Here is a 15,971-nt window from a genome sequence, read left to right as displayed (position 1 = left end):
GATTGGCTGAAACACATTAGAAAGGAAATACATTCCACAAATTAACTTTTAACAAGGCACACCTGTTAGTTGAAATGCATTCCAGGTGACTACCTCATGAAGCTGGTTGAGAGAACAGGGACAAAGTGGAGTCGCAATTCAATTGATCAGACACAAGACGTATGTGGCAGGGTCTACAGGAAATCACGGATACCAGCCACGTCATGGACACCGACGTCACGCTTCCGGACAAACTAAATACCTTCTTTGCCCGCTTTGAGGACAATACAGGACCACCGACGCAGTCCGCTACCAACCCCCCCCCCTCTCCTTCTTCATGGCAGACGTGAGTAAAACATTTAAACGTGTTAACCCTCACAAGGCTGCCGGCCCAGACAACATCTCTAGCCGCATGCACAGACCAGCTGGCTGGGATGTTTACGGACATATTCAATCTCTCCCTATCCCAGTCTGCTGTCCCCACATGCTTCAAGATGGCCACCATTGTTCCTGTTCCCAAGAAAGCTAAGGTAGCTGAACTAAACAATTACCGCCTCAAAGCACTCACTTCTGTCATCATAAAGTGCTTTGAGAGACTAGTCAAGGATCATATCACCTCCACCGCCACCCTAGACCCACTTCAGTTTGCATACCGCCCCAATAGGTCCACAGACAATGCAACAACCATCACACTGCACACTGCCCTAACCCATCTGGACAAGAGGAATACCTACAGTGGGGAGAACAAGTATTTGATACACTGTCGATTTTGCATGGAGCCCCAGACCGAGGGTGATTGACCGTCATCTTGAACTTGTTCCATTTTCTAATAATTGCGCCAACAGTTGTTGCCTTCTCACCAAGCTGCTTGCCTATAGTCCTGTAGCCCATCCCAGCCTTGTGCAGGTCTACATTTTTATTCCTGATGTCCTTACACAGCTCTCTGGTCTTGGCCATTGTGGAGAGGTTGGAGTCTGTTTGATTGAATGTGTGGAAAGGTGTCTTTTATACAGGTAACGAGTCCAAACAGGTGCTGTTAATAGAGGTAATGAGTGGAGAACAGGAGGGCTTCTTAAAGAAAAACTAACAGGTCTGTGAGAGCCGGAATTCTTACTGGTTGGTAGGTGATCAAATACTTATGTCATGCAATAACATGCAAATTAATTACTTAAAAATCATACAATGTGATTTTCTGGATTTTTGTTTTAGATTTGTTTTAGATTCTGTCTCTCACAGTTGAAGTGTACCTATGATATAAATTACAGACCTCTACATGCCTTGTAAGTGGGAAAACCTGCAGAATCGGCAGTGTATCAAATACTTGTTCTCCCCACTGTATGTAAGAATGCTGTACTACAGCTCAGCATTCAACACCATAGTATTCCCCAAGCTCATAATCAAGCTGGAGGCCCTGGGCCTCAACCCCACCCTGTGCAATTGTGTCCTGGACTTTCAGACGGGACGCCCCCAGGTGGTGAAGGTAGGAAACAACATCTCCTCCTCGCTGACCCTCAACACTGGGGCCCCACAAGGGTGTGTACTCAGCCCACTCCTGTACTCTCTCTTCATCCACAACTGCGTAGCCATGCACGCCTTCATCTCAATCATCAATTTTGCAGACAACACAACAGTAGTGGTCATGATTACCAACAACAACGAGACACTCGGAGTGTGGTGTCAGGAAAACAACCTCTCACTCAATGTCAACAAAACAAAGGAGATGATCGTGGACTTCAGGAAACAACAGAGGGAGCACCCCCCTTTCCACATCGACGGGACAGAAGTGGAGAAGGTGGAAAGTTTTAAATTCCTCGGCGTACACATCAACAACAAACTGAAATGGTCCACCCACACAGACAGTGTGGTGAAAAAGGCGCAACAGTGCCTCTACAAACTCAGGAGGCTGAAGAAATGTGGCTTGTCACCTAAAACCCTCACTAACTTTTACAGATGCACAATTGAGAGCATCCTGTCGGGCTGTATCACCATCTGGTACGGCAACTGCACCGCCACAACCGTAAGGCTCTCCAGAGGGTGATGCGGTCTGCACAACGCATCACAGATGGCAAACTACCTGCCCTCCATGACACCTAGAGCACCCGATGTTACAGGAAGGCAAAAAAGATCATCAAGGACAACAACCACCCGAGCCACTGTCTGTTCACCCCGCTTTCATCCGGAAGGCGAGGTCAGTACAGGTGCATTAAAGCGGGGACCGAGAGACTGAGAAACAGTTTCTATCTCAAGGCATCAGACTTCTAAGCAGCAATGACTGACTCAGAGAGGCTGCTGCCTACATAGAGACCCAATCACTGGACACTTTAATAAATGTATCACTAGTCACGTTAAACAATGCCACTTTAATCATGTTTACATATCCTACATTACTCATCTCATATGTATATACTGTATTTTATACCATCTATTGCATCTTGCCTATGCCTCTCGGCCATCGCTCATGCATATATTTTTATGTACATATTTTAATTCACCCCTCTATTAGGTAGTTGTTGGGGAATTGTTCAATTCCTTGTTAGATATTACTGCACTGTCGGAAACCAGAAACACAAGCATTTTGCTACACTTGCATTAACATCTGCTAACCATGTGTATGTGACAACAACAAAAAAAAGATTTTGAGAATGCCAAGTGTGCAAAGCTGTCATCAAGGCAAACGGTGGCTACTTTGAATAATCTAAAATCTAAAATATATTTAGATTTGTTTAACAATTTTTTGGTGTTAGTATGACAATCACAGAGAAAGGGATGGTGCAACAAATCTTACAATTCCAACTATTGAATCCTGCAAGATAAGTATCTTGAGATAAGTATCTTGAGATAAGTATCTTGAGATAAGTATCTTGAGACAAGTATCTTGCAGGATTCAATAGTTGGAATTGTAAGATTTATTGAAGTTGTTGTCTCTCATCATCATTGAATCTCTGCTAACTACGTCCATAGCAATCATTTGTGAACCATTTGCTTCCTGTTATCGAGGTGAACCATTTGCTTCCTGTTATCGAGGTGAACCATTTGCTTCCTGTTATGGAAGTGAACCATTTGCTTCCTGTTAAATTCAATGTTATTTAAGGGTTAATGCTAGCACCGCAATCTGATTGGCTACATTTTTGCCCTCAGCACAGCCTCAATTCGTCGGGTTATGGACACTACAAGGTCTTTAAAGCGTTCCACAGGGATGCTGGCCCATGTTGACTCTACAAGGTCTTTAAAGCGTTCCACAGGGATGCTGGTCCATGTTGACTCCAATGCTTCCCACAGTTGTGTCAAGCTGGTTGGATGTCCTTTGGGTGGTGGACCGTTCTTGATACGCACGGGAAACTGTTGAGCGTGAAAAACACAGCAGCATTGCAGTTTTTGACACAAACTGGTGCGCCTGGTACCTACTACCATACCCTGTTCAAAGGCACTTAAATATTTGGTCTTGCCCATTCACCCTCTGAATGCCCACATACACAATCCATGTCTCAATGTTCTCAAAGATTAAAAATCCTTCTGTAACGTGACTCCTCCCCTTAGTCTACACTGATTGAAGTGGATTTAACAGGTGACATCAATAAGAGATCATAGCTTTCACCTGGATTCACCTGGTCAGTAATGGAAAGAGTGGGTGTTACTAATGTTTTGAGCACTCAGTGTACGTGCGAGCATGCGTCTGTGTGTGTGTCCGTGTTTGTGTGTGTGTGCGCTCGCTCACATGCGTATGTTATGTATGTACTACAGAAAATACACAATCATATTTATTATAATACATATTTTGAACATAGTATATACAGTTTGCATATGACCTATGACCCAGGATATGATGAGTATCTCCATGCAGGTGAAGGGGGTGGTCGTCATCCTGAACAGCTGAGAGGGGTGGTCCTGTACGGTCATGTTAGGGAGCAGTTTGGTACCCTGGAAGCGATCCGCTGCATTCATCACCAGCAGGCCCAGGAAGATGGTGAAGGAAGCTGCATGGGCCACAAACTTCAGGAAGGGACCACGCATTATCTTCCCCAGCTGAGAAGAAGAAAGAAGATGAATAGTACCCTGATGGAATCACTGGGAACCCCAGAGACCAGGAGGACAGACTTAAGGTAGATGAATAGTACCCCTATGGAACCCCAGAGACCAGAAGGACAGCCTTAAGGTAGATTAATAGTACCCCTATGGAACCCCAGAGACTAGGAGGACAGCCATAAGGTAGATGAATAGTACCCCGATGGAATCAAAGGGGAACCCCAGAGACCAGGAGAACAGCCTTAAGGTAGATGAATAGTACCCCTATGGAATCAAAGGGGAACCCCAGAGACCAGGAGAACAGACTTAAGGTAGATGAATAGTACCCCTATGGAACCCCAGAGACCAGGAGAACAGCCTTAAGGTAGATGAATAGTAGCCCTATGGAACCCCAGAGACTAGGAGGACAGCCTTAAGGTAGATGAATAGTACCCCTATGGAACCCCAGAGACTAGGAGGACAGCCTTAAGGTCGATGAATAGTACCCCTATGGAACCCCAGAGACCAGGAGGACAGCCTTAAGGTAGATGAATAGTACCCCGATGGAACCACTGGGAACCCCAGAGACCAGGAGGGCAGCCTTAAGGTAGATGAATAGTACCCCTATGGAACCACTGGGAATCCCAGAGACCAGGAGGACAGCCTTAAGGTAGATGAATAGTACCCCGATAGAACCACTGGGAATCCCAGAGACCAGGAGGACAGCCTTAAGGTGGATGAATAGTACCCCTATGGAACCACTGGGAACCCCAGAGACCAGGAGGACAGCCTTAAGGTCGATGAATGGTACCCCTATGGAACCCCAGAGACCAGGAGGACAGCCTTAAGGTAGATGAATAGTACCCCTATGGAACCACTGGGAACCCCAATGGAACCCCAGAGACCAGAAGGACAGCCTTATGGTTTCGAGGGCAATATTGGGGCATACAAGTCTCTAGAGTTTCAGCTCATCACAAAAACATGATTCCAAATCACTTCCACTTCAGGTATAAGCAGTGTAAGCTGACCTTGCAAGTCGGTGCCACCCAGTAGAGCAGAGCCAGGACAGGCAGTCCAACAGCTACACCCAGAACTACCAGAAACTTGACAACGTTGGTCTGCTGTCTCAGTCCAGACAGGTTCTCGTACCAGATAGACATAAGCTGCTGCTGACAGTTTGGATGGGCTATGAACTACAATGGAGGGATGAGAACCCCAGAGACCAGGAGGACAGCCTTAAGGTAGATGAATAGTACCCCTATGGAACCCCAGAGACCAGAAGGACAGCCTTAAGGTAGATGAATAGTACCCCTATGGAACCCCAGAGACCAGGAGGACAGCCTTAAGGTAGATGAATAGTACCCCGATGGAACCACTGGGAACCCCAGAGACCAGGAGGACAGCCTTAAGGTAGATGAATAGTACCCCTATGGAACCCCAGAGACCAGGAGGACAGCCTTAAGGTAGATGAATAGTACCCCAATGGAACCCCAGAGACCAGAAGGACAGCCTTATGGTTTCGAGGGCAATATTGGGGCATACAAGTCTCTAGAGTTTCAGCTCATCACAAAAACATGATTCCAAATCACTTCCACTTCAGGTATAAGCAGTGTAAGCTGACCTTGCAAGTCGGTGCCACCCAGTAGAGCAGAGCCAGGACAGGCAGTCCAACAGCTACACCCAGAACTACCAGAAACTTGACAACGTTGGTCTGCTGTCTCAGTCCAGACAGGTTCTCGTACCAGATAGACATAAGCTGCTGCTGACAGTTTGGATGGGCTATGAACTACAATGGAGGGATGAGAAGAGAAAGATAAGTAGAGATTGTGGAGGGATGAAAGTGTGTGATTCTCAATAACATATTAAAAAGTAAAACCTCATATGACCCCCCCCCTCCCCTAACTTGGCAATCATTGCTTTTCTGTGTCCTATTGTGGCAGTGAAAAGCATAGTTGCTCATCCAGACATTTGTTGAGCCACAACAACACCAACCGTATGTCTGTTGATAACAATCACCTTCTTCAGTTCATATTTTATAGCGAGCTTTAGTCTTATTAAACTTGGTGTTCCGTGTGGCTCATTGTTTTCACTGGCATCAATGTCCCCATTCAAGATGGCCTCCACCTCCTCCGTGTTACGGCACAGGTCCAGCAGTCCGACCACAAAGTCTTCACATTGCATGGACAGTTCCTTGTAATCTTTCTGTAACAGAAGAAAGAAACATTTAACATTAAAGTGGTTAAAGTAGACACATTTCTACTTAAAGGTGTACCGAGCTCCAAGTGCAACCACAACTTATAGATTAGTCTGTACCATGCTGTCTCAAAAGGTCTGAGGGAAATACAATGACCCTACATGAAATGTACTTTCTCACACTTCGCCTCCAGTCACAGCCTATAGTCTATAGCCCTTCCAATCAGAGAACCATAATCTTCAGCAAACACATGAGAATAGAAAAGCTTAAAATCCAACCCTCTTCAGGAGTGATTGGCAGAAAATTCCACATAAACAACTAAAACTAACACGATGGTTAAGAATGCTGTCTTAAAGCATTGTGACATGAGAAACAGAACTGTCCTTTCAACCACCATCTGTTGAAGTATGACAGAAATCAGCTAGTTGATGCTTGTAATGAATGTACATTCGGAAAATATTCAGAACCCTTGATCCCTCCCAACTAGGCAAGTTAAGAACAGATTCTTATTTACTATGGACGGCCTACCCCGGCCAAACCCGGGCCAAATGTGCACCACCCTATGGGACTACCGATCACGGCCGGATGTGATACAGCCTGGATTCGAACCAGGGACTGTAGTGACGCTTCTTGAACTGATATGCAGTGCCTTAGAACACTGCACCACTCAGGAGTCCAGCCTTATTCTAAAATTGATTGAATAAATACAAATCCTCACCAATCAACACACAATACCCCATAATGACAAAAGTGAAAACAGGTTTGTAGAAATTGTTTCAGATTTATATAAAATAAAATAAAAACAGAAATACCTTCTTATTTACATACGTTTTCAGACCCTTTGTTATGAGACTGAAAATTGATCTCAGGTGCATCCTGTTTCCATTGATGATCCTTGAGATGTTTCTACAACTTGATTGGAGTCCACCTGTGTAAATTCAATTGATTTGACATGATTTGGAAAGGCACACCTGTCTATATAAGGTCATAGAGTTGAGAGCGCAGGTCAAAGAAAAACGAAGCCATGATGTTGAAGGAATTGTCAGAAGAGGTCCAAGACAGGATTGTGTTGAGGCACAGATCTGGGGAAGGGTACCAAAACATTTCTGCAGAATTGAAGGTCCCCAAGAACACAGTGGCCTTCATCATTCTTAAATTGAAGAAGTTTGGAACCAACCCAGAGCTTCGCCTGGCGAAACAGAGTAATCTGGGAGAAGGACATTGGTCAGAGAGGTGACCAGGTACCTGATGGTCACTCTGACAGAGCTCCAGAGTTCCTCTGTGGAGATGGGAGAACCTTCCAGAAAGACAACCATTCCTGCAGAACACCAATCAGGCCTTTGCAGTAAAGTGGGCAGATGGAAGCCACTGCTCAGTAAAAGACACATGACAGCCCGCTTGGAGTTTGCTTGGAATTTGCCAAAAGTCACCTAAAGACTCAGACCATGAGAAACAAGATTCTCTGGTCTGATGAAACGACGATTGAACTATTTGGCCTGAATGCCAAGCGTCACGTCTGGAGGAAACCTGGTACCATCCCTACGGTGAAGCATGGTGGTGGCAGCATCACGTCTGGAGGAAACCTGGCACCATCCCTACGGTGAAGCATGGTGGTGGCAGCATCATGCTGTGAGGATGTTTTTCAGCGGGAGGGACTGGGAGACGAGTCAGGATCAAGGGAAAGATGAACGGGGGAGAAAAGTAGAGAGAGATCCAGAACGCTCAGGACCTCAGACTGGGGCGAAGGTTCAACTTCCCACAGGACAATGACCCTAGGCACACAGGCAAGACAATGCAGGAGTGGCTTCGGGACATGTCTCTGTAGAGAAGAATGTGAGGAACACCCCAAATGCAGGTGTGCCAAGCTTGTAGCGTCATACCCAAGAAGACTTGAGGCTGTAATTGTCAGGATTTGGCCAGGGTTGTTCCGGGTTTTGGTCACTAGATGCCCCCATTGTGCTTTTTGACCTTGTGTTTTTTCCCTTGTTCCCCATTATTATTTGCACCTGTACCTCGTTTCCCCTGATTGTATTTAAACCCTTAGTTTCCCTCAGTTCTGTGCTCTGTGTGTGTATGTTAGCACCCAGCCCTAGTGTTCTGTGTATTCTTGTCGATTCCGGTGGATGCTCTTGTGGAATTCTGTTTTTTGTTTTTGAGTGTCTCTTGAGGCTTTTTTGTGCTATTCCTACCACCTTTTGGATTTGCCATTTTTGTATTTAAGGACTTCTCCTTTTTACTTAATTAAATACACCGTCTTAAGTACTGCTGTGTCTGCATCATCTTCTGGGTTCTGCTGACTATTCGTGGCTCAGTTGGTTAAGTGACTGTTTCTCACTCCGGAGACCCAGGTTCGTAACCGGGTCCTGACAGAAACACAGAGCCAAAAATGAACCCAGAGGCAGCCAGTTCCCAGGACCGTTTTGCCATGCTGTCCCACCACCAGGAGACTGTCCAACGCCACGAAGCCGCCCTGGTTCAGCAAGAGGCCTTAATGGCTAGACATTCTCATCTTCTGTCGGAGATGCTGACTTCCGTTAAGCAAATATCTGATCGTCTTACCCCGGCAACAGTTCCCGTCCCAGTACCTCAGATTCACGTACCCATGGCAGTTAACCCCCTGGCTGAACCTCGTCTTCCACCTCCCCAACGGTTCTCAGGTGATCCAAGTGCTTGTAAAGGGTTTCTCACCCAATGTTCTCTCTCCTTTGAGCTACAACCCTCGTCGTTTCCCACCGACCGGTCTAAGATCGCTTATATCATCACCCTGCTGTCGGAAAAAGCCCTGGCCTGGGCTACTGCTGTGTGGGATGCCCATAGTTCCTGCTGTGCCAGCTACTCTGCCTTTGCTGAGGAATTCAAACGAGTGTTTCAAGGCCCAAGCAGTGGTTCTGACTCAGCCAAACAGCTCCTGACTCTCCACCAAGGTTGGCGCAGCGTGACGGACTATGCCATCCAGTTCCGCACGGTGGCAGCAGCAAGTGGCTGGAACAACGAGGCGCTCACGGTGTGCTTTCTGAAAGGCCTTTCCGACACTATCCAAGATGAACTGGCCACTCGGGAACCACCGGACAATCTCGAGTCCCTGATCAAGTTGGCCTCACGCATTGACCAGCGTCTGAGAGAGAGAAACTCAACCGTAGACCTCTAGCCCCTATCAGTCCCAGCTCCGAGTCCCCACCTTTATCCTCGCTGGCTCCATCGGAACCCATGCAGATTGGACGCATCTCCCAGGCTGAGAGAGACCGCCGGATGAGGGAGCGACGCTGTCTATATTGCGGCAAACCGGGCCATTTCCGTTCCACGTGTCCCGGGCTCCAGGGAAACGCTCTGTCCCGTACAGACCGGGGGGAACTGTAACGGGAAACATAACCTCCTCCCATCCGTCCAACTCCCGTCTGCTCATTCCAGTCACCCTCTCCTGGGACAACCACAAGCTTCACCTTCAAGCCTTGGTAGACTCTGGAGCCGCAGGTAACTTCATGGATGGTGTCTGGGCGAAGGAGAATGGCGTTCCCTCTGAACCTCTAAGTGAACCCATGAGGGTCACTACATTGGATGGAAGCCCTTTGGGATCTGGACTTGTCACTCATGTCACTACCTCCTTGCGACTTTCAGTTTCACAACACCAGGAATTGATGAACTTTCATTTGATCTCCTGTTCCGAGTTCCCTCTCGTCCTTGGATACCCCTGGCTTCACAGCCATAACCCTCACATCGACTGGTCTGTGGGCACTATCAAGCAGTGGGGTCCTACGTGCCAAGCTACTTGTATTTTCCAGAATTCCCGAGATCTACTCCCGAGTCTTTAGAATCCATCGACCTGACCCGAGTTCCCGAGTGTTACCATGACCTCAAACTGGTGTTTAGCAAACAGAGGGCCACCATGCTACCACCCCATAGACCTTACGATTGCCCCATCGACCTGTTTCCGGGCACTTGCCCCCCAGGGGTCGGATCTTTTCCCTATCTCCACCCGAACGAGCTGCTATGGATACCTACATCAAGGACGCTCTGGAAGCAGGCCTCATGCGTCCATCCACCTCCCCGGCGGGAGCAGGGTTTTTCTTTGTGGCCAAGAAAGACGGTGGATTACGTCCTTGCATCGACTACCGGGGACTCAATGCCATAACCGTCCGTAACCGTTACCCGCTACCCCTTATGGCCACAGCCTTCGAGCTGCTCCAGGAAGCAGTTGTTTTCACTAAGCTTGACCTGCGGAACGCATACCATCTTGTGCGGATCAGACCTGGTGACGAGTGGAAGACCGCTTTCAACACGCCTACTGGTCACTATGAATACTTGGTGATGCCCTTCGGCCTGACCAACGCCCCAGCGGTGTTCCAAGCGCTCATAAACGATGTGCTTAGGGATATGCTTAACATTTTTGTGTTCGTTTACTGGGATGACATCCTCATCTTTTCGAGCTCCCTTCAAGAACACACTAAGCATGTCAGACAAGTACTCAAACGCCTCCTGGACAGCCATCTGTACGTTAAGCCGGAAAAATGTGAATTCCATTCATCCCGAGTACAATTCCTGGGATTTGTAGTGGAACCCGGTCGAGTCCAAATGGATCCCAGGAAGGTAGGGGCGGTAGCGGATTGGCCCACCCCCCAATCCGTTAAGGAAGTTCAGCGTTTCCTGGGCTTCACAAACTTTTACCGCAAGTTCATCAAGAACTTCAGCTTGGTGGCAGCCCCTCTCTCAGCTTTAACCAAGGGTGGCAATGCAAGGTTTTTGTGGGGAAGAGAAGCTGAGACGGCCTTCCAAGGACTTCAGCAGCGCGTTCTCTCTGCTCCCATCCTGATACTACCGACTACGGATGAACCATTTGTGGTGGAGGTAGACGCATCAGAGGTTGGTGTTGGAGCTGTCCTGTCTCAGAGGGGTGAAGACAAGAAGCTTCATCCGTGCGCTTTCTTCTCACACCGGCTTACCCCGACTGAGAGGAACTACGATGTGGGGGATCGTGAACTCCTAGCGGTTAAGATGGCATTGAAGGAATGGAGACACTGGCTCGAGGGGTCTTCTCACCCGTTTCAAGTGCTTACGGACCACAAAAATTTGGAGTACATCCAGCAGGCGAAGCGGTTGAACTCTAGACAAGCTAGATGGTCTCTTTTCTTCAATCGATTCCAGTTTATCCTCACCTATCGGCCCGGGTCGAAGAATCTCAAACCGGATGCCCTGTCCCGAGTCTACGCTCCTGCCATTCGAGATGACACGGACATGCCTGTCCTTCCTGCTGCTAAGATTGTGGCTCCGATCTCGTGGCAAGTTGAGGATACCGTGAGACGTGCTCAAGCTAGCGAACTGGACCCAAAAGGAGGTCCTGCCAATCGGTTGTTTGTCCCCAAGGCAGTGAGTACTCAGGTCCTTCTGTGGGGGCACTCCTCTCGCCTCACCTGTCATCCGGGCGTAGGTCGCACCTTGGAGTTCATCCAGCGTAAGTTCTGGTGGCCTACCATAAGAGAAGACGTTGCCACTTTCGTCAATGCCTGTCCCGTGTGCTGCCAGGGCAAATCTTCTCACCTCCGCCCTCAAGGACTCCTTCACCCTTTACCTGTTCCCCACAGACCCTGGTCCCATATCTCATTGGACTTTATTACTGGACTTCCTCCATTCCATGGCAATACTACTATCCTAGTCATAATCGACAGGTTTTCAAAGGCAGCCAGGTTCGTCCCTCTGACTAAGTTACCTTCTGCCAAGGAAACGGCTGAGTTGGTAATTAATCATGTGTTCCGAGTCTTCGGCATTCCTCAAGATATGGTTTCTGACAGAGGTCCCCAGTTCGCCTCAAGGTTTTGGAAGGCCTTCTGCCAACTCATTGGGGCTTCTGCCAGTCTATCTTCAGGGTACCATCCGGAATCCAACGGCCAAACAGAGAGGATGAATCAAGAGCTGGAAACCACCCTCCGATGTATGACTCGTGACAACCCGTCCACATGGTCATCCTTTATTGTTTGGGCCGAATACGCGCACAACACCTTGCGCTCCTCCTCCACTGGTATGTCCCCGCACGAGTGTCAGTTTGGCTATGCTCCTCCATTGTTCCCGGACCAGGAGGCAGAAGTCAGAGTGCCTTCAGCCTTGAAGTTTGTCAGACGCTGTCGGCTTATGTGGAGGAAGACCCGTCTTAATCTTATGCGTTCCTCACAGAGGTACCAACAACAAGCCAACAGACGTCGCCGTCCCGGGCCTACCCTGCGCCCCGGCCAGAGAGTCTGGCTCTCCACAAGAAACTTACCTCTACGGGTGGAGTCTCGCAAACTGTCCCAAAAATACATCGGTCCCTTCAAGGTTGCCAGGAGAGTTAACCCAGTTTCTTATCGCCTACACTTACCCAGATCCCTTAAGATTAATCCCACATTTCACATTTCATTGTTAAAACCTGTTGTTTTTTCCCCTTGTCCCGGCAGACAGACCTCCCCCTCCGCCTCGTGTCATTGGAGGCCAGCCGGCTTATACCGTCCATCGGATACTGGATTCCCGCCGGGTGCAGCGGTCCTGGCAGTATCTGGTGGACTGGGAAGGCTACGGTCCCGAGGAGCGCTCCTGGGTTCCTGCCAAAGACATCCTGGATCCTGACCTCATTCGTCAGTTCAGGGCCCTCCACCCTGAGAGAGCTGGTAGGAACGTCAGGAGCCGTTCCTAGGGGGGATTCTGTCAGGATTTGGCCAGGGTTGTTCCGGGTTTTGGTCACTAGATGCCCCCATTGTGCTTTTTGACCTTATGTTTTTTCCCTTGTTCCCCATTATTATTTGCACCTGTACCTCGTTTCCCCTGATTGTATTTAAACCCTTAGTTTCCCTCAGTTCTGTGCTCTGTGTGTGTATGTTAGCACCCAGCCCTAGTGTTCTGTGTTTTCTTGTCGATTCCGGTGGATGCTCTTGTGGAATTCTGTTTTTGTTTTTGAGTGTCTCTTGAGGCTTTTTTGTGCTATTCCTACCACCTTTTGGATTTGCCATTTTTGTATTTAAGGACTTCTCCTTTTTACTTAATTAAATACACCGTATTAAGTACTGCTGTGTCTGCCTCATCTTCTGGGTTCTGCTGACTATTCGTGGCTCAGTTGGTTAAGTGACTGTTTCTCACTCTGGAGACACAGGTTCGTAACCGGGTCCTGACAGTAATCGCTGCCAAAGGTGCTTCAACAAAATCCTGGGTCTGAATACTTAATGTGATATTTTCATTTTTATGTATTTGCAAACATGTCTTCAAACCGGGTTTTGCTTTGTCATTATGGGGTATTGTGTGTAGATTGATGAGAGGGGGAAAAAAACAATTTAATCAATTTTAGAATAATAATAATGTAACAAAAATGTGGGAAAAGTCAAAGAGTTCTGAATACTCTCCGAAATCACTGTATCTGGAACAAGTACTGTCCACCTACGTGTAGTCAGAGGCCACTGACCTGCTAAACACAGGTCACGCCAGGTACACCCACATCCTCACAAATATTCATTATGTACAAACACAGCTTAGTTTCAGATAAAAGTATTATACAGTACTCCAGGCATGTATCCCAAATGACACCCTATTCACTATATACTGTAGTGCACTAATTCCTGGTCAAAAGTAGTGCACTATACAGAAAATAGGGTGCCATTTGGGATGTACTCCAGGTTTCTATAGCAACAGCTTAACATATTACAGTACATTTTCCTGACCACCTTTCTGACACATTCAACAATCCGGTCACCTTTATTCTGCCCACCTGTCCCTTCCATTGCCTTTTTCCCTGCGGAATATCATGCTCGTCAAAATAAACAACACCTTACAGCAAAGACACTATGTAAAGGGATCCTCAATGATAATGGGTGAATGCATTCACTGAATGGGTGAATGCATTCATTAATTCCCATTCTATTCCATGTATTTGTATTTATTATGGATCCCCATTAGTTCCTGCCAAGCCATCAGCTACTCTTCCTGGGGTTTATTATGGATCCCCAGTAGTTCCTGCCAAGCCATCAGCTACTCTTCCTGGGGTTTATTATGGATCCCCAGTAGTTCCTGCCAAGCCATCAGCTACTCTTCCTGGGGTTTATTATGGATCCCCATTAGTTCCTGCCAAGGCAGCAGCTACTCTTCCTGGGGTTTATTATAGATCCCCATTAGTTCCTGCCAAGGCAGCAGCTACTCTTCCTGGGGTTTATTGTGGATCCCCATTCGTTCCTGCCAAGGCAGCAGCTACTCTTCCTGGGGTCCAGCAAAAAATTAAGGTAGTTTTTACAATTTTAAAAACATTACAACAGATTTCACAACAGATCTCACAACACACTAAGTGTGTGCCCTCAGGCCCCTACACCACTACCACATATCTACACCACAAAATCCGTGTGTATGTTATCGTGTGTGTGTGTGTGTGTGTGTGTGTGTGTGTGTGTGTGTGTGTGTGTGTGTGTGTGTGTGTGTGTGTGTGTGTGTGTGTGTGTGTGTGTGTGTGTGTGTGTGTGTGTGTGTGTGTGTGTGTGTATGCATGTGTCTGTGCCTATGTGTGTGTGTCTCTTCACAGTCCCCGCTGTTCCATAAGGTGTATTTCTTTTCTGTGCTGTTTGTTACTGGTAGGTTGATTGATAACCTGAACCAGGTTGCAGACACTGGTTACAGTGTGAAGCTTTCTCTTCAGTGGGCAGCCTGATGAAAGCCAGTCAATATTTAAATCACACAGAAAATATACTTCTCTGTTGATATCACATACATTATCAAGCATTTCACACATTATCCAGACACGGATTGTTATCAATGCAGGTATAGGAAGGTATTACTGAAGAGCTCAGTGACTTTCAACGTGGCACCGTCATAGGATGCTTCCTTTCCAACAAGTCATTTCGTCAAATATCTACCCTGCTTGAGCTGCTCCGGTCAACTGTAAGTGCTGTTATTGTGAAGTGGAAACATCTAGGAGCAACAACGGCTCAGCTAAGTGGTAGACCACACAAACTCACAGAATGGGACCTCGGTTGCAACACACACTGCCAACAAGAACTGTTCGTCAACGTTTCTCTGGTGATGAATCACGCTCACCATCTGGCAGTTCAACGGACAAATCTGGGTTTGTCGGAAGCCAGGAGAACGCAACCTGCCCCAATGCATAGTGCCAACTGTAAAGTTTGGTGGAGGATGAATAATTGTGTGAGGCTGTTTTTCCTGGATTGGGCCCCTTAGTTTCAGTGAAGGGGAATCTTAATGCTAAAGCATACAATGATATTCTAGACAATTCTGTGCTACCAACTCCTGTTCAGCATGACAATGTCATCGTGCACAAAGTGAGGTCCATACAGAAATGTATGGTTGAGATCTGTGTGGAAGAAACTTGACTGGCCTGCACAGAGCCCTGACCTCAACCCCATCAAACACCTTTTGGATGAATTGGAACGCCGACTGTGAGCCAGGCCTATTCGCCCAACATCAGTGCCCAAGCTCACTAATGCTCTTGTGGCTGAATGGAAGCAAGTCCCCACAGCAACGTTCCAACATCTAGTGGAAAGCCTTCCCAGAAGAGTGGAGGCTGTTATAGCAGCAACGTTCCAACATCTAGTGGAAAGCCTTCCCAGAAGAGTGGAGGCTGTTATAGCAGCAATGTTCCAACATCTAGTGGAAAGGCTTCCCAGAAGAGTGGAGGCTGTTATAGCAGCAATGTTCCATCATCTAGTGGAAAGCCTTCCCAGAAGAGTGGAGGCTGTTATAGCAGCAAAGGAGGGACCAACTCTATATTATTGTCCATGATGTTAGACAGGCAGGTGTCCATATACTTTTGGTCATGTAGTGTATTACTCTAGACATTCAG

General features: G+C 47.4%; 1 protein-coding gene across 1 annotated transcript in view; it reads right to left on the bottom strand.

Moving 5' to 3' along the window:
* The window catches only part of LOC135553495 (short transient receptor potential channel 6-like), a 72,736-nt gene that overhangs the window by 34,733 nt on the left and 22,032 nt on the right, over positions 1 to 15,971 (bottom strand). The window contains exons 5-7 of the mRNA XM_064985595.1: positions 5,998 to 6,183; positions 5,603 to 5,767; positions 3,786 to 4,002 (exon numbers count right to left, since the gene is read on the bottom strand). Of these exons, the coding sequence (XP_064841667.1) occupies positions 3,786 to 4,002; positions 5,603 to 5,767; positions 5,998 to 6,183 (568 nt within the window). The remainder of the gene's footprint in view (positions 1 to 3,785; positions 4,003 to 5,602; positions 5,768 to 5,997; positions 6,184 to 15,971) is intronic.

The sequence above is a fragment of the Oncorhynchus masou genome, chromosome 13 (assembly GCF_036934945.1).
Source record: "Oncorhynchus masou masou isolate Uvic2021 chromosome 13, UVic_Omas_1.1, whole genome shotgun sequence".
In the NCBI taxonomy this organism is placed as follows: Eukaryota; Metazoa; Chordata; class Actinopteri; order Salmoniformes; family Salmonidae; genus Oncorhynchus; species Oncorhynchus masou.
This window is presented reverse-complemented; position numbering and strand designations above follow the sequence as displayed.